Source organism: Neodiprion pinetum, chromosome 6, assembly GCF_021155775.2.
Source record: "Neodiprion pinetum isolate iyNeoPine1 chromosome 6, iyNeoPine1.2, whole genome shotgun sequence".
NCBI lineage: Eukaryota > Metazoa > Arthropoda > Insecta > Hymenoptera > Diprionidae > Neodiprion > Neodiprion pinetum.
In genome coordinates, this window is record NC_060237.1 from 3,187,628 (window position 1) to 3,210,765 (window position 23,138).

Here is a 23,138-nt window from a genome sequence, read left to right on the forward strand (position 1 = left end):
AAGCCTTTTGGTAATGTTTTTGACATAATTTGCCGTCGACTTTTTCGTTAGTGGACTTTCTTAATGCCGAATATGTATGGAAATTTCCGAACCAGGCGAGTTTAATTAAAGCATGTATTTCTGGTCTGATTTCAACTATATTATAAGTCGAAGTTTTCTCTGAACAATATCCGTGTTGGATTCAGTCTAGACCGCTGTAACTTTTCTGATCTCTAAGTCTCAATAAAATCATATAAATTTGAATCGTTCCAATTAAACATTCGGGACCGGTTGAATTGGACCCGAGAACAGTGATTGCAGTTAGAATTGATCGAAATCACGTGAGGCGTAAGAATAAAAACACCCGGGGAATCGTGCACACACTTAAACTTATCTCCGGCGATCTTTATATTTGCTCACGGCCTTCCAACATTTTTAAATGACGCATTTCCTTGTGCAAACCGATCTGGGCGGTGTCATGGCAGCTTCGCCTGGCGCCAGGTCGCCAGTTAATCAAATATGGCCACCCGCTAGTGGGATGGGTCGCGTGAAGGCGATTGTATTTTAATAATTTCTTATCTCCGTAGTTTCAAGGTGGATATAGTTAGCCGCGTGTTAGTCACAAGTCATCGCCCTACCATTTCCCCCTTCGAAAGTGAATAAGAACTCTGAACGACGAGGTTAGAAATGTTGCAGACTGACGCTCGTTGATATCCGCCGTCTTTAAATATCCCAACATGATCCGTCAAAGTTAACGTCAAGTTCGACTTCGAGTCGTCCGAGTAAGTACGGGGTTTAACACGTTATCTGGCTATTCAGTCGATTACCATTACCCTGCCGGTGGAATTTCCTAGAAACGATAGCGTCGAAAAACTATGCACGTCGAGCTACCTGCCAATCATTCTTGTTTGCTCGCTCTCCCACATTCACCCACACCCACATACGGATCTTCTTCAATTATACCTATTCACGTCTGTTATTTCCAATCACCTCTTCTCTCCGTTTCTCTAACCATTTTAATGTTAAGAAACAAGTTCGCACTCACACGACCCAACCTAATCTAACCTAACCTAAACTATGATTCGATGACATTGCAGTGCGCCATCGCAACTTGCTAACTACTCTGCATCCCTAAATCGCCTACTTTTTAATCCGTAGCGCTGGCCTTGCCACGCAACAATGCGATGCCTTTTTTCCGTCTGGTCGTAACTTTTGGCATCAGCCGGTACTCGATATGACTCCGCCTCTGAGTCGCAAACGCGGTTCATCTGTCAGCTTTACTCGAGCAAAAGATGACGAAGATACCGGAGGTGAAATACAAATATCCCTTGCCCCTTACATCCAGACCTACCTGGCCCACAGTGGTCAAGGGTCAGGATGCTGTGGCATAGGGTTACCCATTCCATTTGAACGAGCCGCGCCAAGATCCTGGTGGCATCCTAAATTTGACTCTGAGATATTAGAGGATCAATTCAAGAGGAGCGCATATCCTCAGATCAGACTAAGATTTAGGTAAGGCTTATTAAACGGAAAGACGAAAGACACATCTTTCAAACATGTGCCAGGGTTGAAACCTGCTTTGATTGTACAACAACTCATCTTCCTCGTATCCTATATTACAGATACGCTCTTGGCTACATTCTGCTCCTTTCCCTCTCATGGCTGGCATACTTTATAGTTATTGGAATGGAAAGCACCGACACATCTGTGTGGCCAGCAGGAGCTAGCATAGCAGGAGCTTTTGGAGCAGTCGGGGCAATGGCTCTCGCAGTTCTGTACTTCACCCACACTGACTATTACCGCTTCTACGTATTGCCGACATCTTTGCTAGTCGCCTCCGTCTTATGTTTTTTGTCATTGCTGTTTGTCGCATTGGTACCCCCTCAGTCGGACCGACTGACCCGGGTAGGACACTTCGCATTGTGTACGGAGATCTTACTTCTAATATACACAGTGATACCCATGCCACTTTACGCCTGCGTAGGAATATGTTCTGTGTACTCGTTTTCCTTTGAATTTCTCACGGCGTATTTCTACAACGCTAACCAGATAACACGGTCTACTGACTACGACGATATTAGGTCACATAACGACTCGTCAAATCAAAGATTGGAATGGATTACTACGGAAAAATCTGATGTAAATAACTCAAACCTACCAACACTTATCCATTCACATAGCAGCTACTTTGCATCAAATTTAAGCAACCCTGCATCAGCAACCCCTTCCATAAATTTGGACGGAGATGCCTCGACATGGATCATGAGAATATTAATGCAAGTATCTATACACCTGATCGGCCTTCACATTTTAATTATGACGTTTGTTCGTATGCGTGGTACATTCATGAAAGTTGGACAGTCTTTGCTGGTCCGTCGCCAGCTCGAAATGGAAAAGCAGTTGAAAGAAAAGATGATTCATTCTGTTATGCCGCCGAAAGTTGCCAGTTGGTTAATGGAGGAAAGCGAGCGAGAAAGGGAACGGGAGGACTCGTTAAAAAAAGGCTCTATACCCTCCAACAACTCTGATATAAATTCGCTCTTTCGTCCCTTCAACATGCACTCGATGGAAAACGTCAGTATTTTATTCGCTGACATTGTGGGTTTCACCAAGATGAGCTCCAATAAAACTGCCGAGGAACTGGTGGCGATTTTAAATGATTTATTTGAAAGATTTGACGAGCTCTGCGCTCATCACGGGTGTGAGAAAATTTCAACCTTGGGTGACTGTTATTATTGTGTCAGCGGTTGTCCAGAGCCGAGAGCAGATCATGCGGGATGTTGCGTAGAAATGGGTCTTGGTATGTCAGTTATCTGTCTAACCACATTCGGTCCATTTAATGGCATACAATCTTGTCTTATATATCTTATTAATGCTTTCAGCAATGATCGAGGCAATAAAGCAATTTGACATCGAGAGGCGAGAGGGCGTTAATATGCGTGTTGGAGTACACACTGGAACCGTTCTCTGTGGAATTGTCGGCACAAAGCGGTTCAAATTTGATGTATGGTCTAATGACGTTACACTAGCAAATAAACTTGAAAGTACCGGAAAGCCCGGCAGGGTGCATCTCAGTGAGGCCACAATGCGTTTTCTTGGAGATATATATCTAACCGAGAATGGCGATGCTGTCAATGGTAAGAAAATCCTTGAATATTTTCGAGTAATTTTTTAAGAACAGTATCGAAATAAATGAGAAAATGGTTCGTCAGATTATGCTTTGATACTCCATCATAACATAAAATTCCCTGACAGTCAAATCGATGAACTCTAACATTGAGGTAAAAAAAACGCTACATTGTAAAATACTCCTCGATAACACTGACACAACTCGAAACGCGTAGATTTGTAGCATGAACAGCAAACACTATGGGAAAAATTCAAAGTGGCAGGCGGTAACTAATCCATGATCATTTGAAAATGACTCTATATATCAAGAAGTATGCTTCTGACCTGTCGGATGAGATTTGAAACAGTTGGAATTTATTTAACGACAATAGAGTGCCATTTTTTGAGTCATATTATTTTCATTGCCAAGAAGCGCTATGTAACTATCGTGAAATGTCGATCAATTTAGGATTTCCCTCAAAATCTATTCCTATTTTCGGATATTTCCTAGTATTTTGGAATTATTGCATTTTTCCATTCAAGTTTCTAAGTACACAATTGCAAAGCACAAGTTGTAAAATTCACATCGTGTAGTTAGGTATGTTATCAGGTATACTCAAAACTGACGTTTAACCAGTCTGCCCATGTTGCCTGCAGAAATTGACACTGACGATGTATAACTATACAATAATTAAAGTATAATTACACAAGCTCTGTCTTACTTTCTTTTAGGAGTCAAGTCTTACTTCATAAGAGGTCGAAAAGCGGATCTTGTTACACAATTCATGACGAACATTAATAAAGCAGGCCAAAGTCCAACACCTTCGTCATCGCCACCAGCACCACACAATACTCGTCTTCGACTAGCCTTGTGCACCAATCAAGTAAAATCTCCACGTCCCCATTATTTGCACATGGTCACAAGCCCTGCAAGCTATCGGATAAAAGCAAACTCACTACCCAGTATACTTGATTCGGACAACGACGGGGATACCGGGGATGAGAAAGATGACCTCAACAAAAGTCCTACCTCAATAGCTAGTTATGGAAAGAAAAAAGTTAAGCAAAAACCTTGGCGATATTTACAAAGGCAAAAGACGACAGAGGAAATGACTCCACTGGATAAGGGTGAAGGTAGCGAAGAGATTACACCATCTGTTAAACCGTCCCGGGTACCCACTACACATTACGAGAAATCTACAAACGGGTATTATGATCAGGTATAACCAGTAACTATTCAGTCTTCGACGATTCTATTCTGATTTACCATTCTTTTAATGTTTTCCTTCTGTAATCTTGGTTACTGTATGTGCATAAATTTTATGCTACAGCGGACTCCACTTACCTGCTTTCATGCTATTTCTTATTTTTTGATTGGTTAATTCCCAGCAGTTATCAATTCATTTTGGTCTCACATGGTTTGGTCACAGGTACTAAGCAGTGTCACTTGAGAGAAATTTTACCTGTATTCAAGTAGAAACGGTCATAGTTATAGATAATAACTGTATGTTGATTTTACACGAAGGAAACGTTACCCTATCCAAACGTTCATTATCACACTAATGAAGTTTGCCTGACAGTTTGAATCTCTTGTGCAGTTCTAACTTTCTCACAATTTCTGAATATTCATAAAATTGGCGTCGTTATTTCGTCCATTTACGATTCATTACAAGAAGGTAACATGGAGATACTTTCTTCACCGATGAGTGTCAGTGAGAGAAAATAGAATTGTTCTTCTAAAAGAATAATGTGATTTCGATTGACTGTAGAGAAATCTGTAATGACTGGCCAACGTTTATTTTATTCTCAGCTAGCATTGGCTAATGGGATTGAGAGTGATCCGATGCCAGTATCGAATTTGCTGCTTAATCCAAGCCAAGACCCAGCGAGTCAAGCACCATCAATTTGTAGTAGAAAAGATTCTGGGATTCGTAGTACCAGTAGGCGTAGCAGTATTCAGCAACAGGTGCGAATAGATCGATACAACCAAATATGCATAACTTTCTAGCGTCATCTATGTATACCGAAGAAGTTATTGATTTTGAAATGTTCGCTCTAAACAAGATGTTTTACAGTACCTACTCAAGAAACACTTGGACTCGCCCAGTATCTGAATTGACTTTTCGTTTCCATGCTACAGCTGTTCCTGATGAACGGGATGGCCCAGGGAGACATATTGGGGCACAGGGTCAGTGGTTATTACACGTCTAGCCAATCAACGTTAAATTCTACCCAAGATCAACCCGCCTCTGCCCCCCAATATCCATCTGCGTCCGTGGTAACAGACAGTTTTGGTGCCTGCTTCCATAAACTTAGAAAACAATCCGACCTACAGTTGATCAGGCAAGTTAAGTAATTAATTGTAAAATCTAGGTATTCATAACTATGTACGTACAATATGACATGTCAGAAACTTATAAATTTTGATATACGATGGGAACTAGAACAAAAGGCTTTGGATGACTATAATGTAATCAAGAAAAATCCAGAAATACCGCACTAACCTTGATATTCAAGCTCCTCGATAAATAAAGCAAAGAAAGTTATGTTCACAAGGGAAGTTCATGCCCTGGGCGCGAAATAGTACAGCAATTAAAAAAAAAATCCCATCGTCTGATTTTACTCATAACAATTGTACATTAAAATCTTATGACACTTACAAAGCTAGTCACCATATAAGGCAAAAAAGTTTCCTTACAGAAGAATCAATCATTTTTAAACCTTAATAATTTCACGGAGAATTCAGTATTTCCGTGCCCAATTTAGAAAATGTTGTAACAATGTTTCAACCAATGAATTATTGATTTCGTTTTGTTGGATTAAAGATATTTTATTGCTATGAATATAAATCGAGACTTTTGGTGCTGAATATGATGACGAAATAATAAAGTATCTCGTACTCAATTTATACGTAAAGCTGCCCCTACCATTTTTCAAAACAAATTATTCATGAAATTAGACACGACTTACATTCAGAGTAGACTTGTAACCAGAACAAAATACGGTATTTTTATGGAGAACATCTTTTGGTATCGTCAGTTTGTTCCTTTTCAAGTAATTGTATTCACTGTTCTCAATTTTTGTCGTCCATAGTGCCTTGCATATAATTGAAGTAGTTTTATAAATTTTTCTTGATTTGTACACCAGCACTCCTCCACGAGTGCAAGCTTCTCCGCTTCATGATTAACCCTAAGCATACGGTATTCTATAAATGTGTGTATAGATGTACGTGAACAGCTGACCCTTGAGTGAGAGTGCAGTTTGTGTGGGCGCCGGGTGGAATTGGCCGCGTTACTCGCATTCGTGTTCGGTAACGGATAAATGACCCTGTATAATAGATACATGTATATTGATCGTAATTTATGTTGCTTCTACATACCTACGCTTTTTGCATGGCATCCTAAGTATCACTATTTTAATCATTGATCATTTTATTATGATCAGACTGCGTGAACTGTGCCGATACTTTACTAGACGTACCAAGTTTCAGATTGAAGTATATTTAATAGCTTTTATATAATCTGCAGATAGGTATCTCGAATAATTATTAAAATGTATTGATTCAATTTTATATTCCAGCTTCTTTTTAAATCAAAATTGCGTATGCAAACTATTACTACTAACTTTTTGAAAATGCATCAACTCTCCTGAAGTCCCATTAGTGTACAAATCAATGAAAATGATTAAATTCACATATCAAATTCAAATGAGATGCAGATAAAATTTTTGCTTCGTGATGATTACACGTTAGAGAGATAATACGTGTAATATATGACAAATTCCCGATGAACTTAAAAAGATAGAAAGCAAGTTAAACAGACAATTGTCTTTATAATTATAAATGCGAACCGTATTGCTTCAGATGTGTCCAGGACAACGTGAGCTCGCAGCGTTCATACTTCGTAAAACCCCCATTGTCGAGCCTAACGCTGTTTTTCAAAAATAAAGAATTGGAACAGGAGTACCGGGAAACAGCACACAAGTCCAGCGAAGGTGTTGGCGACAATCCGCCAACGTTGGCAACATCCAGATTCAACACATATTTCGACATATTAATATCAGCTCTGGTGTTTACCTCGGTCACTATATCCTTATTCCTGTTGTATCCACCTACGACATACTACATTGTATTCTCAACGTTAGCTACTTTAATCCACCTATTTGCCGTTTCTTTGTGCATAAGGCAAATTTTGCATCCCAATACGACGCACACAACGTTTACGCAAAAGATATTCAAATTTTTCTCAAAATGGCATCCCTGGCATATATGCGGGGGTGTGCTCGTCAGCTTGCCGATTATTTCGATTTTAATAAACCTCACCCGCGACACGATTTTTATGCAACAGAACCATATTGAATATTACTACAGCTATTTGGTGTTTGTTGGCTTGGTACACTTTTGTAATTTCACGCAACTCAATTGCTGGATGAAGAACTTGCTCGTTACGCTTACAGGGTTAGTGTTTATAGGCTTGATTGCTACTCACATATCTACTTACGACGACCATGATGATGGAAATCTGTTACCCCAGAATAACGAAGAACGTCTTTATGAATCTGAAATTTATTTGGACATGGTGTTACTTCTCCTTCTCGTATGGTTTCTCAATCGTGAATTTGAAATCAGTTATAGACTGAGCTTTCACGGAAATGCGGTTGCAGCAAGGGACAAGGCTAGGGTTCAGTCAATGAAGAATCAGGCTGACTGGCTCCTGCATAACATTATACCAAAGTATGTAGCCGATCAATTAAAGACTACTGCAAAATATTCTCAAAACCACAAGTCTGTCGGAATCATATTTGCAAGTATTGTCAATTTCAATGAGCTCTACGACGAATCTTATTTGGGGGGAAAAGAATACCTTCGCGTGCTGAACGAACTTATTGGCGATTTTGACGAACTTCTTGAAAAGTCGGAATTTTCAAACGTGGAAAAAATCAAAACAATCGGCAGTACATTTATGGCTGCGAGTGGTTTGAATCCTCAGGTACGGCAACAAAACGAGCACAAGTGCACTCATTTGTTTCAACTCTTGGAATTCGCGGTGGCGATGCATAAAGTTATCTACGATTTCAATAGAGATCTCCTTGGATTTAAATTGATATTAAGGATTGGATATAATTACGGGGATGTAACTGCTGGTGTGATCGGTGCTACAAAGTTGTATTACGATATATGGGGGGATGCAGTAAACATAGCATCTCGCATGGATTCAACCGGTGTTGCAGGAAGAATACAATTGGCAAGTAATTGCTTGGACGTACTTGCAGGGAGATATGATTTCGAACCAAGGGGACAGGTATATGTAAAGGGTAAAGATAATATGGATGTGTTTTTATTGATCGTCAAAGGTGCGGAAGGCGATAGTTGAAAGTTATTAATAAATGTTTTCGATGATTTTCTAAGGTAAAAGTTATTCAATCCTTACTGTGAATCTAAGTTTCACTGACCCAGGTGTCCGATTTCTTTCACCAGCCCAGCGTCCGTTGCATCGGGAGATGTTTGTGCAAGAGACGCCAAAGCTCGAATAGGGTTGTCACGAATTACAACTTTCGGGATTTCCTAATTAACTCAGTTTGTGCATGCAAAAATTTTGCCATTTTCGTATGACTGTAGTAGCGATAGCTTACATTATGCGACAGTAATGTTCATTCCAAGTAAAACTATCTCAGATAGTAAAGGAGTGGTACCTTGGCTCTTGCTGTGGCATTCCAGGAAAGTGTGGATCTCATTTGCAAATTGTAACATGAATTAAGTTTAAGCATCGATGACTGGTAGAAAAAAGTAGATTGTCACAATAAGTGAGCAAGTAGTTCTAAGAATGTCAACACATTTTTAATTCCGAGTTTTTCCAGGTTTATAACAACCCTGAGAACCTGTACCAAGGAAAGAACTACCTTGTACCTTAAACCTTGCACGTAGTGCATACAACCTTGCTCAATTGTATCGATCGGTCTATAAATTTATCAGATCATTAGTGTTTTTTTTTCATCTGTATGGTTCGAAAGAGTTCCTACGTGAATATTCCTTCTAATTTTCCTATGAGATGAGTTTGTGTGTGTGCATGTATCTGCCTGTGGCTGCGTGATGCTGGGCACATGGCATACTTTTGCTTTTATATTTCCGGGTGTCGCTTTGCAAGACTATATATTCTGTGGTCACATTGTCTCTAGTTTCAAATGGCTGTCATGACTATTGGAAGACTCGAAGGTTCATTTGTTTCCAATATAGAAAATCATCATCTTGGAATTGGGTAATCTGAGCGCCTCTATTGTTATCAAGCCACGGACATCCCCTGTATTATCACGAGTCCAATTGCTGGGATTTTTTTCTAGACAGGAGTACAGATGGGAGTTCAAAAAACGTTGAACAGATATTTAAAAATTTAGTTCAACAGAGTGATAAAATTCTATTGGTGCGTAATATATGTATGTACAATTATTCTTCAAATTTGACATCAATGTCAAGGCGACGAATATTATAATTACAAAAGTGCCTTGAAGATTATGACAACTTTGAAAGTTAGATAATTACGACATATTCACTTCTTCAGCTTGACAATATTATCAGATTTACACATGTATTATTACAGTCTGCAATGAAATGAAGCCTATCGCAAATACCTTAACGGTTTTTCATTCATTTCAAATAGAAACTATAGTACAACTATGCAGAATAGAATTCAGTTGCATGAAATTAATTGTGATTCTAAATAGGCCGCACTGACTGCGGCGATACATGTATTTCAGATTCGCCCATAACCAGTATTTGTTGAAAAGTGACAAAAATACACTCGCTGCAGTCAATGCATCCCAAATGCAATCGCCGCAAGTACATACCTATTGTAGCTTCAAAATAAGACCAATAAAACGATTTATGATGATTGAAGCGTATAATAGTACTATTTATGTCTGTGTATGCTGAGGCAATAAACTGTAACTAAATACTCAATTGTAAAGTTTATGCTTTTTATGAATATATGTGTGATGTGTAATAATATGTACATATAATGAGGTTGGAGGCTAGGTCAATTGATCTATCAAAATGTGGGATCATGTACCTGAGTCACACGCGTTCTGTGTAATTATTATATAAGTTAGCTGCAAGACAGATTAACGAGATTTGGAATGGCCAGTATTCATTTTCACAGTTCTCATTTTTATTGCTAGTCCGACAGTAGAGATTAGGATACCCGCTGGACGTGTACCAAAATGGCCCATCTTTAATCACAGTAAACATTTAATCACTCAAACGTTCTTCTGCGCATCGTTCCATATTTTGACATGATTAATATGTAACATGAGCTGTGATCGTGCCTGTAATACAAATGTAAAGGAATGTTTATTTTGTATAGTGTAAATTCAACTAATATATCCAGATATGTGTGGCTAGTTTGTAATGCGAAGAATTAGATAATATATTTTTTAAAAATGCACAATCTCATTTGTATTTTCCTGCCCCCTTCCGTGATTTGAACACACCCAAAAAAACCTGTACACAATGTATCAGTAGCAATTGAATTTAGCAGGATATCCCCTCGTCTTGCTCATAGTTCAGTGAATTTTGATACGCTTACATATTATTGTCAATTTTTTTTTTCTCATTTTTTAAATACAATAAAATATAGATTGTACGTATATGTACACTGTGCATGTATAAGTAGACGGACAGGCTGAAACAACTCTGCCTAGCAAATACGACGATTGTGGCTGCTCCACACAACTTTTTCTCCTCGAATACACAAATATTACAACGTTTGCATGGGTTCAACCATCAACATGGTATGAGCTCGGGACTCACACCTGTCAAGACTCAGCACAGGTATGTATGTAAAAGCGTCCTCTGCACTGAGTGGACTGTAGTAATACAAATTTTTACAAAAAATTCCGCTGACGAATAATGAAACATTCATTTTATAATATACATGTTTTATATGGGTGGGAGACCTATTGCTATCACGTGACGTATCAATATAATGAAATACGAACCTGCGCCAAGTAAAAACTGTAATGTACATGTCAAAGTAATGAGTAGCATGGTGAATCGTTGATACGAGAATAAATCATGATAAGAAATAGAAATTAAACGGTAAATTGTCTACTATAAGTGCTTTTTAACGAGCATATACGTACGTTGTTTTTCCTTGAGAAAAACGTCAAGCGCTCTGCATCAATAAGAAGACATTAGTAAAATTTGTTCAACTGAATGTATACCAAATCCTATCAAGTTTAAGTTTTTTTTTTTTTTTGTACCAGAAGTAGCATATCACTCAGTGCAAATGAATGATGTTCATTGCTTTCTGCGCTACATCCATCATCGACTCGACTACTTTCTAGTTCTATGAGCACTAGTGCTTATAAAAACTACACAATATTCTCGTTTCTGACGGAAGGTAGCACAGAAAATAGAATTTGTTGTATGGACGCGTATAGGGACTTCTTGACTCGTGCGGCAATTTACATTCGTTGATAATAACTATTAGACTGGCAACACATTATTGTACGAAATAATATAAATCTAAACATGTGCCTTGAAGGGGTCAATCGTAGTTTTACATGATTTTTGACTCTACAATGTTTTAAAAATTAACACTTTTTGGTGAAAATTTCGTAAAAATTATTTTTAAAAGATGATGAGATATTAATTTTTGCACAATATTGAAAATGTCGCACAAGTGAATGGTTCCAATTAATTTTAGATTAAAATTTTGATCCTTGCTATATGTCTTTTTCAAACCATGACCTACCAAAAAAGTATAAAAGTGATAAATTGTAACTCTATATTTGTATCCTATTTTCAAATGATAAATTATGAAACGCAAAAGTCTATTCGTGTAAAAGTAATCAAATTGGACTCTGCTGTTTCGTGTTTCAATTGTCTAAAAATTTGTGCACCCGAACAAAGTTTATTCTGACCACCTAATTTTAGTAAGTCAGAACTAAAGCTTACAGCGCTAATGTATAGCATACGCCGACTGAAGGACACATCCCGTATTGGCTTCATTCGCCATTGACATTGGTCAAAAGCTGCTGGCATCAGCATTATATCTGACCGACTAAAAAGAGAGGTGTCAAAGGCAATTTTACGTAGGTGTACATTATCGAAAACAGTAGGAATATCTTTCTTCATTCACGGCCACGCGCACACGCAACATCCACAAACATCAATCTTTAAGAAGCAATATTAGGCGCAAATGTCAAGATGCTCAGTGAATTACGCAAACTAATGTGCAGTTAAGCGTTGTGTTATCATTTCATCTTCTTGGTGATATTCGAATCAAATTCGAAGTGCAACGGTATACATGCTTTGTAAATTCATCTAGTTCTAACTGACAGAAAGCTGTATAGTTGCTGCAAATCAGTATATTACAGCTATCTAAGCCTGTGCGGTTCGTCTGTATGTTCAAGGAGAATATAACATGACTAAAAAGGATAAAATGATTCAGTACATTTTGTACCTAGAGTTATATTCCGTAAAAGGCACGAATGTAGCAATATTCGCACAATATATTGACAAAAAAAGATATATTTTGAATTCTAATTGCAATTCATTGCACTGGGTCCTAATTTAAGAATTACATCTCCAATTAACATTCTGCAAAAGCTACATCTGATAACATTAAAAAGAAACAGAAAACATAAATTTTGTGCAACTGTGACACATTAGCCAAAATATGAGACACCAGTGACAAACCACTATCATTTTTCTTTGTGCAAGGATGTCGAAAATTTCACGTAATTTTATTTACCGTTTAATAAATAACTATTCCTAAAAGTTGAAAGTATATTTCTGAAATAAATATTTCTATTGCATTACCATTAGTAACAATAATGGTACAATTAACGATTCAGCTGGACTTGTTTAATAGTAATTGTCAAATTTGTACCAGAACCATTCAATTTACAACATTGTGTGTCAAGACAAAAACACAGTGCCTTTATAGAAGACACAAATGAAACTTGTAAATGAAATTCATCATCTCGATTCAACCAATCTGCTGAAATGCACATATCATGCATTACTGAGTGTAATCTCTGACCATTGACAATTTCAGATCATGTGAAACTATCAATAAAATATGTTTGCATTATGAGTAAATTACTTATAATTCAATAATTCAATATAATAAAGTATATTAATATATTACAGACATTATCTTTTCAAAATAGGAACGTACATGTACGACATATGCCACACTCATGTAAAAAAAAAAACAAAAGAAAATAAAAAAAGCAGAACTCAATATGGAATTCGACCTTCAAGCTGTACTCCGGCAGTCAATTAACTAAGACAGTATAATTATCAACTATTTCATATTTCTATGATTAAATAACGTGGAAACCAGACGCTGTTGTCGTGTGTGATAACCAATCTTGTAAACGTTAAGATTGTTCTTACTTTCAAATTATGGATTTTTTTACAACAATTCATACTCACACAATAAATTACTCCATGCTCGAGAGATGTGGCGATCATGAGCCATGTGCTACGTGGGGCTTGCAAAAAGTGCTGTGAGGCCTGTTTCGGACGGACCTTTCGATATATCGTCGACACGAAGTGGCCGTGGCTTGCCAGGGACATCCAAGCGTGGGAGATTATCAATTTTGACTTCTTTTCGAAACAGTTGACCCATGCTCCTACCTATCAACTGCAATAAGAGTAAACAGTTGGTTGAAGCTCACAAGAGAAACTTTTGGCTTAAGGAATTAGTGTAATGCTCCTTTATTTCTATATATGTGTAATTAGCAACAATGAACAGTGATACTGTGATTGGTTTCTTCCACCTGAATTCAGGTAACTTTTACATCGCTGCCAAGCAACAGTGCTATTGCAGCCAACTATTGGTTTTTCACAATCTAATGTGACATTGCCGTATATATTACCAAGAAATTGGACATGATTAGCTGCAGCACAAAGGGAAAGCGATTTAAAATAATACACATTATAACAAATAATGGGAGACCAAATGAATTGGTTAAGTGTCACATTGAAATTTGATTCGAAAAGTGAATCTTATTGTATGAGATTAGGTTAGATAGGATCGTAGCATCTAAACCGGGTTAGTATTCCATTACTACCTGGTCTGCCAGTATTGAAAATCTAGTGGGGAAGACGCAGAGATAACTAACAATCTGAAAGCACGACAGACACAACAATGTCACCAGTATTGAATGCGAATGACAGAAACTGAAAGCTGTATTCCAATTCATCTACATACGTTCGTATTCTTTTTCACCCATGATTGAATTATCATAATGGGCCAATGGCGTATTTTAATAATTTCGATTTATTTTGAGGTACTTACATGGAGTGCATTACCAAACTGTCGAGTTTTGAGAAGAATTACTAAAACAAATTGCCGGTAATCTCATTTCTAAACTGTCTATGATAAATCGAATAAGAATTTGCATTTTTCGGAATATTTTATCCTCATTTCGTTTTTCGAACTACGAGGCTAATTTTTCACTGATTCAGCTGCAATGCTCATCTCTCTCATGTTACAATTGTGTTGTCAACGATCATACATATACTCATTGTCAGTGACACGAATTGCCCAGAAATATAATCTACCCTGGGACTCAGTCTATATAAGATGTTTGTTATGTGTAATAAAAAATTTAAGTATCTCACGTGATTCGTGATTTTCTTGAATAGATCCTTCTTTCCCTTTTCGACCTTGTTTCCTTTGGTGCTGACGACAGTCATCTTTTCATCGAACCTTTGCAAATCGGCCGGGTTGACGCCTGGTATCTGTTGCATCACCTCAATTATGTTTGGAAACTTGGGCCTCAGACACTCGTAAATCTGTGCTCCTAGCGTTATAAGAGACCCCTGGTTAGCCTCATGTTGCCCGTGAAGTTGAAGTCCTTGGAGAACGGCTACCATAACATGGGCAGCCATTGCTGGTGTAAGACTTCCATCAACAGCTAATGCTCGCACAATTGGCCCAGTGAGGAGAGTTGCCTTCAAGCTTGCATTGGAATCGTTCCACGATAATGCGCTAAATGAATGCAAGGAGGTGCTGAATTCACATTTGGGTGTGTACAAAGACACACAGAGGTATACTTATTTGCGATATACAAATCTTGATCATATATGCTACAACGAACGATTCACGAATATATTTTGAAACCATTTTCACAAGAAATTAGTTAAGCAAGTTGTCATGATGATACATGTTGCAAATACAGATGGAAATGTATTTACCCCAATACGCAGAGAACAACACTGTGACAAGTTGATGAATGCCTCAGTACAAGAGTTCCAAGCTCACTGACTACCTCAGCAACGATGCTGCTACCCCTTGTGGAAGGTGTGTCGATTGCCATTCCACCGGTATCCTGTTCCATGAGGTCAGGTGGTGAAGCGTCGCTAGCTGCTCCGCCAACGAGAGCTACCTTTAGTACATCGACGAAATCTCGGGTCAAGTTTCTGTTCAACATGTCGTCGATAACTTCTTGCACGTTTGTGCAATTCTCTTCATCTAATCCCCCAGACTCGTACAACTGTGTCATGTACTTCCACTTTGCTGTCAATCTCTGGCACACTGTACAAATATAAGTATCTCTCAGTTATTTCTGATTTATTGTCATTTTTCTTGTTGTATAATTCTGTTTAATTCTACGCTATGCCCTGAATGCTGCATCATTCAGTTACATGTACAGATGTTATGCAAGGACATTGTGTAACTCACTGTGAGTTGCTACGTGGGCCAAGACAGGGATGAGAACAGTTTCGTAGTACGCTGGTGGACATGAGTAGATAAAAGGCTTCATAAACACCCGAATAATCGGACGTAGTCTGTAATCTGGAATAACCTGAACCCATACAATGTTAATCATGTAGAACACGCCTGTTATTGTCAGTATTGCACCATCATTGAGATTAAAAATGGGATATGGAAAAAACTTGAGAAGGTCCTCAGCTAGTAAATCTGGGATCCAGCAGTATTTACTCTATTATAGAATCTTGGTGATCGGTCAATTAAGTAAACGTATTTTTAGTTAACGTTTTGACCCGGATATGGGCCCTCCTCAGAACGATTTATTTATTTAACTGTCAAGAACAACAAAAAAATTTTTTTTAAATAATAATACTAGAAGTACAATCAGACATTAAATATTGTAGATGTAATACTCTTAGGGCTATTATATATTATTGGTTAGTAAGAACAATTTGATTAATTGAAAAAAGAATGGCTTAAAGTGTTATTTACCTTTTTTTTATAAGTAAGTGGACTAAGATGTAGTCAAATTCACAATTTACAATTAGTGGAGACAATGTTCTTTGAGTGACGGTAGTCAATGTCAATCTTCTAGTTATTTTACATGTAGGAGTTAATAGTTGGAAGTCATTAATTAAAAAGATTAAAGAACTATGTTTCTTCACAGTCAATATGTCATTGTGTTAAAAGGTTTTTAAAGAAGGTCTTTTTAGCAGTAAAATTAATTTGCAAAGTGTCCAAGAAGTGGAGGTAGGCTCTTTATGACTATGTTCCACATGTCTAACAAAAATTATCGTTGGTTGAACCGATTGGGTCAACAGGTGAATAACGACTGATGAGAGAAACAAATATGATCCAGAGTGAAGGTGAACCTAATATAAACAATTATACAGAAAAACAAAAAATATTTTGTGAAAAAAATTATGTAGAAAAACTGTGTTATGGGGACAAAAATTTTTTGTATCTAGTTAAGGTTAAACAATATTTGTTGTGTGGGCGGAGATTTGAGGTTTGTAAATATTACTTAAATGTTCAACATCTTGTCTAAGATTAACGAAATTGGTGTGACCTACAATGTTGCACATTTCTAGTAATAGTCTTTTATAATAATTGGGTTCTTCACAAAACTAAAAATACGTTTACTTAATTGACCGATCACCAAGATTCTATAATAGATTATATACGAGGTCGAGAATTCTTATTCATCAGTTTAAAATTGGATTACTTCTGAAAACATGGGCTTTATTCACAACATCGAGCTTACACACAGGAAAGCTACAGCTGATTACTTACGCCGTTGGATCCGGACAGCTGAAAAAATGTCGAGGATGAAGAACCACAGGATCTTCCTTCTTCGATGTAAGAAACAAGGAATAATGCCCAAACATTTAAATTTCTCAAAGACTCTTCTTCATCCTCGACATTTTTTCAGCTGTCCGGATCCAACGGCGTAAGTAATCAGCTGTAGCTTTCCTGTGTGTAAGCTCGATGTTGTGAATAAAGCCCATGTTTTCAGAAGTAATCCAATTTTAAACTGATGAATAAGAATTCTCGACCTCGTATATAATCTATTATAGAATCTTGGTGATCGGTCAATTAAGTAAACGTATTTTTAGTTTTGTGAAGAACCCAATTATTATAAAAGACTATTACTAGAAATGTGCAACATTATAGGTCACACCAATTTCGTTAATCTTAGACAAGATGTTGAACATTTAAGTAATATTTACAAACCTCTAATCTCCGCCCACACAACAAATATTGTTTAACCTTAACTAGATACAAAAAATTTTTGTCCCCATAACACAGTTTTTCTACATAATTTTTTTCACAAAATATTTTTTGTTTTTCTGTATAATTGTTTATATTAGGTTCACCTTCACTCTGGATCATATTTGTTTCTCCCATCAGTCGTTATTCACCTGTTGACCTAATCGGTTCAACCAACAATAATTTTTGTTAGACATGTGGAACATAGTCATAAAGAGCCTACCTCCACTTCTTGGACACTTTGCAAATTAATTTTACTGCTAAAAAGACCTTCTTTAAAAACCTTTTAACACAATGACATATTGACTGTGAAGAAACATAGTTCTTTAATCTTTTTAATTAATGACTTCCAACTATTAACTCCTACATGTAAAATAACTAGAAGATTGACATTGACTACCGTCACTCAAAGAACATTGTCTCCACTAATTGTAAATTGTGAATTTGACTACATCTTAGTCCACTTACTTATAAAAAAAAGGTAAATAACACTTTAAGCCATTCTTTTTTCAATTAATCAAATTGTTCTTACTAACCAATAATATATAATAGCCCTAAGAGTATTACATCTACAATATTTAATGTCTGATTGTACTTCTAGTATTATTATTTAAAAAAAATTTTTTTGTTGTTCTTGACAGTTAAATAAATAAATCGTTCTGAGGAGGGCCCATATCCGGGTCGAAACGTTAACTAAAAATACGTTTACCTAATTGACCGATCACCAAGATTCTATAATAGAGTAAATACGAGGTCGAGAATTCTTATTCACCAGCAGTATTTAGTTAATTGATTATATGCGCTATCAACGTATGTAATTATTCAACAAATATTTACCTCCATATTGGAAAAAACGGAGTTGAGCAGAGCGGGCGCAAGACCAGACAACTGGTAGAAGTCACGACCAATTGTGTGACAACCACTTCCCAACATGTGGTAGCAGTTGTCATGGATGTTTGTGAGAAACGTCTGCATCTTGACTACGGGGGCAATTGTGGTTTGGTCAGAGTCTGCAAGATTGTTGTCATTGCTAGAAGAATTCAACCCCAAGAGATTGGATTTTTCTGATTCCAAAAGTCCGTGAGCTGATCTGTATCCCTAATACCCGGGTACATACATCGTTATTGAGGCACATACAGACGAATAGACATGAGGATTGATGGAATTATTTACTATTAAAACTAGGTATGTATTAAATTGTGATTGAATTCAAACTTTATACTCTTCTCGAATAACTGTTATTGCCATCGACCTTGTGCACCAACCTCAGATAACACAGCGAGAGCCTCGGATGTAAAAAGTGCATTCATAGCTCTGATGAGAGCAAACAGTGTTGGCAGTAGAGGAATCACATGTGGACTGGCTGGATTTCTGTACACCGGATTGCCACTCTCACTCAGTGCTGCTAAGAAGCCCCCCCTAGCTGCCCGGTCGGGATCTTCAGGTACGGAGCAACGTTTTACAATGCTTAAAATTGTCGCAATGCAAAACACGAGATCTGCACGGTTTTTTAATGTTCGTTCTCCCAAGTTATTTTCAACTGGGTCACAATTTAAACCGACAAATCGTATAAACTCTATGGGGCCTTTGAAGGCCTCGGCACCAAGTGTAAGGAATTGTGACTGCCCCTGGTTGATAACTTCTGCAACAAAGCGTGTTTGCCTCTCGTAGTCACAGAAATGATTAGATATGAGCAGCAAAGCTTCATACAAGGTGACGCTTTCCATCTTAGTAAGCTGACTAGGTTCCTGCACCAAGCCCAGAACTGTAGTATGGATTTGTTCGAAAACTGGGAGAAGCAGTAGTGGATATTTCAATCCAATTTTGACCATCAAACTTGCGGCGTGACGCCTGACGTTCTTAACAGCCCTCGACCTGTTATCTTTGGTTTCACCTTGTCCCTCAAATACCAATGCAGCAAATATTTTTTCCAACACACGTGGAAGGATGGTCACACCAGGCATCTCCATGGACCCGGTCGACATAGAAAGGAAGACAAATAACCCACTCACACATGACAGTAGAGCAGATAACAGCCATGGGTCTAAGGGTGAATAACTCAGGCATAATTCCAATAGCTGAAGGCCGGTCTGCACACTCGGCCGTTCGCTTACGTGTAGTATCCTCGAGGACACAGAATCTAATGCCTGGGCGAGTGCCTCCCACTCCAGATAGACTGGGTCATTTGGGTTACTCTTATACCCTAAATCCGTCAGGCCCTTTGTTATTTTGGCAGATAACCATTGCTGCACATAGGCAAAAGTGACCAAAGGTGCCACCATGGTCGCATGACGAAAACCCTCAAGGAGATCCATCCTTAGCCGATGAAAGAACACGTTAAATTCTTCTTCTGAATCATAGTCAGAGATACTACAGGTTCCATTTGTAGGTCTGCCGTTTGTGTACGATACTTTGATAAGTTTAGGTGCGGTACACTCGACGAACTTTGGCACATAGGTCAACAATAGCGGATCAGCCTTGATTTGGTCATGTTTGAACAACATTATCCATATGGCATTAGCCATATGCGACAGAGTCAGACTTGAATGGGTGGTAAATGTCATTACGGCATCCAGATATAGATTGAAATGAGCCGGACGTACGGTCGATCCATCTTCCTTGCCCCAAAGTATACAAAGTTGCGTAGCCATGCCGGTTAATATCTGTGATAAATTAAGGATACAAGAATTGTTAAGAATGCACTTAAAAAAATATGACAGTGTCATTATTTGTAACCAACTGCATAATGTATTTATTCGTTTGTATGCATGGGAAGATCCATTGTACGTATATGTCTACATCTAGCATTTCATCATGTCAAAAATGCGAAAACACAGTTTTGAAATCAGTATATAAGACAAATTAATTAAGATAAAATTCGGATAATATTATTACAAGTCTGAGAGAACAGAGCGTAGCAGTGGGTAGCTGTGATAAGATTAGTATAGTAGAAAAGTTATTAGACTCATGTAAAGATGATTAAGATTACCCGTAGCAGTTAACCCAGTAAGTCAGAAACTAAGTTTGCAACGGTAAAGGGTGAACCTACTGAAGGGTGTGGGCAGTCGACAAAACTCGGGTGTAAAAATACGTAAAGAAGAATAAAGTTCTGTTCACAGCTAATTAATGCAAACAGTGACGAGTTTTAGGCCATTTGTAGTATTGGCATATAGAAGTGGAATTGGAAAACAATATGAAAGTTAATGGAGGTAATGTTTTCCAAGACTTTTTCAAGGTTCACGTTAATTCTACTTATGTGCTACTTTGAGACCTGATGTTAAATCAGACCTAATATGTCGTGAAACGAATTTTGTAGTATTCAATCTAGCCAATCATACAGAACATACAATAAGTAGTAAGTACTCTGATGTTACTAGGGTGGTTCTTGAAACGAATTTTGTTGAATTTTCACGGAGCCTTCGCCTAAATCAGTTCCAAATAAATATATCAAAATCATTTCAAAGCACGAATCTATATCGACTACAAACCTCGGGCAAGGGGATTGAATTGCACCATTTAAAAGATATGGGGTTTTCCATGCAAACTCAGTTAACGTTTGATCGTGACATTTTTTAGTACCATTCAGGATTTTTCCTACATTAGTACGATCTCTGAAAACCTTCCAAAAAACCTTGAAACTTTTTTTAATCACGGTAGTCACCTATGAATTTTTAATCCCATCTCAAAAATACCCTAATTGATTTTTGCAAACTAAGGAAAACAAACATTCCGCTTTCAAAGTAAAACAATTTCACCCAGATTCAGAGTGGAAGTGCATTTTTTTTTCGTTTTTGTGAAATTGTGTTTTCTAGTTTAATACCTGTTTAAAATCTATTACAATCCATGTATTCGCATCTCTGAATGACTACTGATTTTTTAAAATTCTTTTTCCAGTCCTAAAACACTCATTATTTTTTTCAAAATTTTATAACAGAATTTGAACAGGAACGAATAAATGACCCTATATGCGATTAGAATATAGTACAAGTGTGTAATAGAGTTGCACTGGTGCAAGGATACAGATGCGGGTCAGTGCAATTACTTGCATTTATTATCATTTAGTCAGTCACGTACCTGAATCAGTTTTTTTAAGAACAAATAATAATTCTCCTCCGAGTTATTTGGTCCTGATGGAGGCGCAGGCATTGTCGCAGCACTGTAAATGCATCGCAAAGCCTCTTCAGAATAAAGAATCATCAATTGCTTCCTGTCTTCCGCTTTACCCTTGCGATTAACAATCTGCAACAGACACTCTGCAGCTGGGCATTGGAATGTTGGGTTGCCGAGCAGTACACAAAGGATTTGCAATAACCGACCATCTTCTGCCATCACGTGAGCTATCGACACCCATTCCACAAATCCGGTCAAGGTAAGCAGAACAACCTGAAAACACAATGAAGTGATAAAACAACTTTTATTTGTTGCTTTTTGCCAAGAACACGCGAATTCCGAAAATGACGCAAGGGTACGTTTGAGAAATGACTCAACCTCAGAAAAGTGAAACTGGTTTGTATCAGTTTAGTTACCTGGACAACTTTTCCATGGGCGGTAGCTTCATTTACATGGCCCAAGCTGTTTGCTTCTTGGAACTTTGTAAAATGTTGTTCGATCAGTCTTAAGAAAAAGGTAAATATTTCTGCCATGTTGGTTGTCAATGCCTGATATATATCTTTTCTTCTCTGGTTTGACTCCAATGTTTGCAGTAGAGCAACATCCTCAACCAGTCTCAAAAACACCAGCAGTACCAGTTCTGTTTGGCTTTCGCCTCTGGTACAGGCATGGCTGAGCTCAGCCAAAAGTGTCGGCCACTGCTGCGGCCATTCCCGTTTGATCATTTCCACAATCACGCGGGATAAGGCATCTTTTATGTGCGTTTCTTCTTGCATAAACGGTTCCGTACCGTCTTGCAGTAATTTCATGGCATTCTCTTTGATAAATAACTTTTCGGGCTGTGACATCTGGGTCCACCGGTATTTCACACAGTGTTCCATCAGCTGTAGCCCAAAATGTCGCACGACCGAACTGCTGTTTACATATTTCTGAGCAAGGAATAGGCCACACTGGGCGCACAGGGGAGATGATTCTTTGAAACGTTCACATGCCGCGTAGGCTTCGAGGCGCTGTTCGTGTGGTATGCCAGGTGACATCATCACCTCGACGACTTGAGCTAATTCAGCCGATATCTGGGCAACATCCCCCACGCCCGCGTCCATACCTCCTTGGTTAAAGCACCAAAGGCCAGCTACTTACTTGCCTGCTACTGTAAAGAACATACCTGTGATACCTCAATAGCTTTACAAGCAGTTGCATGAAATGATGCAACAATCACTCTAAATTTCTAATGCTCCATTGTTTGCTCGCAATTACTTCTGACTTATCTAAATAAATAGGTCAATTCTCAAGAATATAGTGGAACCTCATTTATCGAAGTCTACGTCATCTAGTTTCGCGATTATTCGAGTTCGTCTCATCGGCGACAGACACGAATATCTGCTGTTTCTAAGTGCTAATAAATATATAAGTCTATTGCAGTTGAACTTTATTTTTGTAATGCGT

The 23,138-nt window shown here is 37.9% G+C and overlaps 2 protein-coding genes and 1 long non-coding RNA gene across 9 annotated transcripts in view; 2 read left to right on the plus strand and 1 right to left on the minus strand.

Annotated features, from left to right (window-relative positions):
• Nucleotides 1-23,138, minus strand: part of Ranbp21 (exportin-5-like protein Ranbp21) — a 30,391-nt gene that overhangs the window by 6,134 nt on the left and 1,119 nt on the right. For 2 of the 5 annotated variants that reach the window (XM_046631080.2, XM_046631078.2), the window contains exons 2-10: nucleotides 22,109-22,842; nucleotides 21,657-21,965; nucleotides 18,848-20,245; nucleotides 18,420-18,680; nucleotides 15,783-15,906; nucleotides 15,296-15,635; nucleotides 14,720-15,089; nucleotides 13,526-13,736; nucleotides 7,341-10,404 (exon numbers count right to left, since the gene is read on the minus strand). In XM_046631080.2, the coding sequence (XP_046487036.1) occupies nucleotides 13,575-13,736; nucleotides 14,720-15,089; nucleotides 15,296-15,635; nucleotides 15,783-15,906; nucleotides 18,420-18,680; nucleotides 18,848-20,245; nucleotides 21,657-21,965; nucleotides 22,109-22,795 (3,651 nt within the window). In that variant the 5' untranslated portion in view covers nucleotides 22,796-22,842 and the 3' untranslated portion in view covers nucleotides 7,341-10,404; nucleotides 13,526-13,574. Of the gene's footprint in view, nucleotides 1-7,340; nucleotides 10,405-13,525; nucleotides 13,737-14,719; nucleotides 15,090-15,295; nucleotides 15,636-15,782; nucleotides 15,907-18,419; nucleotides 18,681-18,847; nucleotides 20,246-21,656; nucleotides 21,966-22,108; nucleotides 22,843-23,138 lie in introns of those variants that run through there. The other 3 variants (XR_011177406.1, XR_011177405.1, XM_046631079.2) reach the window with 2 other exon arrangements.
• Ac13E (Adenylyl cyclase 13E) lies at nucleotides 436-8,500 on the plus strand. Of its 3 annotated transcripts, none has more exons than XM_046631076.2 (8): nucleotides 436-761; nucleotides 1,138-1,491; nucleotides 1,602-2,779; nucleotides 2,862-3,116; nucleotides 3,820-4,307; nucleotides 4,898-5,053; nucleotides 5,228-5,430; nucleotides 6,311-6,669. In XM_046631076.2, the coding sequence occupies exons 2-8, from the start codon at nucleotides 1,214-1,216 to the stop codon at nucleotides 6,318-6,320; spliced, it is 2,568 nt and encodes an 855-aa protein (XP_046487032.1). In that variant the 5' UTR covers nucleotides 436-761; nucleotides 1,138-1,213; the 3' UTR covers nucleotides 6,321-6,669. The 3 variants fall into 3 exon arrangements, with proteins under 3 accessions (XP_046487032.1, XP_046487030.1, XP_046487031.1); XM_046631074.2 differs by lacking the exon at nucleotides 6,311-6,669 and adding an exon at nucleotides 6,950-8,500 and having other exon boundaries at nucleotides 438-761; XM_046631075.2 differs by lacking the exon at nucleotides 6,311-6,669 and adding an exon at nucleotides 6,950-8,500 and having other exon boundaries at nucleotides 440-573.
• On the plus strand, nucleotides 17,488-22,575 carry LOC138191107 (uncharacterized). The gene is made up of 3 exons (XR_011177410.1): nucleotides 17,488-18,063; nucleotides 18,224-18,767; nucleotides 18,853-22,575. It is a non-coding gene; the product is annotated as an uncharacterized lncRNA (long non-coding RNA).

Coding starts and splice junctions, on each gene's coding strand:
- Ac13E (XM_046631074.2), top strand. CDS start 1,214: ATGACTCCGCCTCTGAGTCGCAAACGCGGTTCATCTGTCAGCTTTACT. Junction 3,117..3,819: donor GAATGGCGATGCTGTCAATG/GTAAGAAAATCC, acceptor ACTTTCTTTTAG/GAGTCAAGTCTTACTTCATA. Junction 5,431..6,949: donor TCCGACCTACAGTTGATCAG/GCAAGTTAAGTA, acceptor GTATTGCTTCAG/ATGTGTCCAGGACAACGTGA.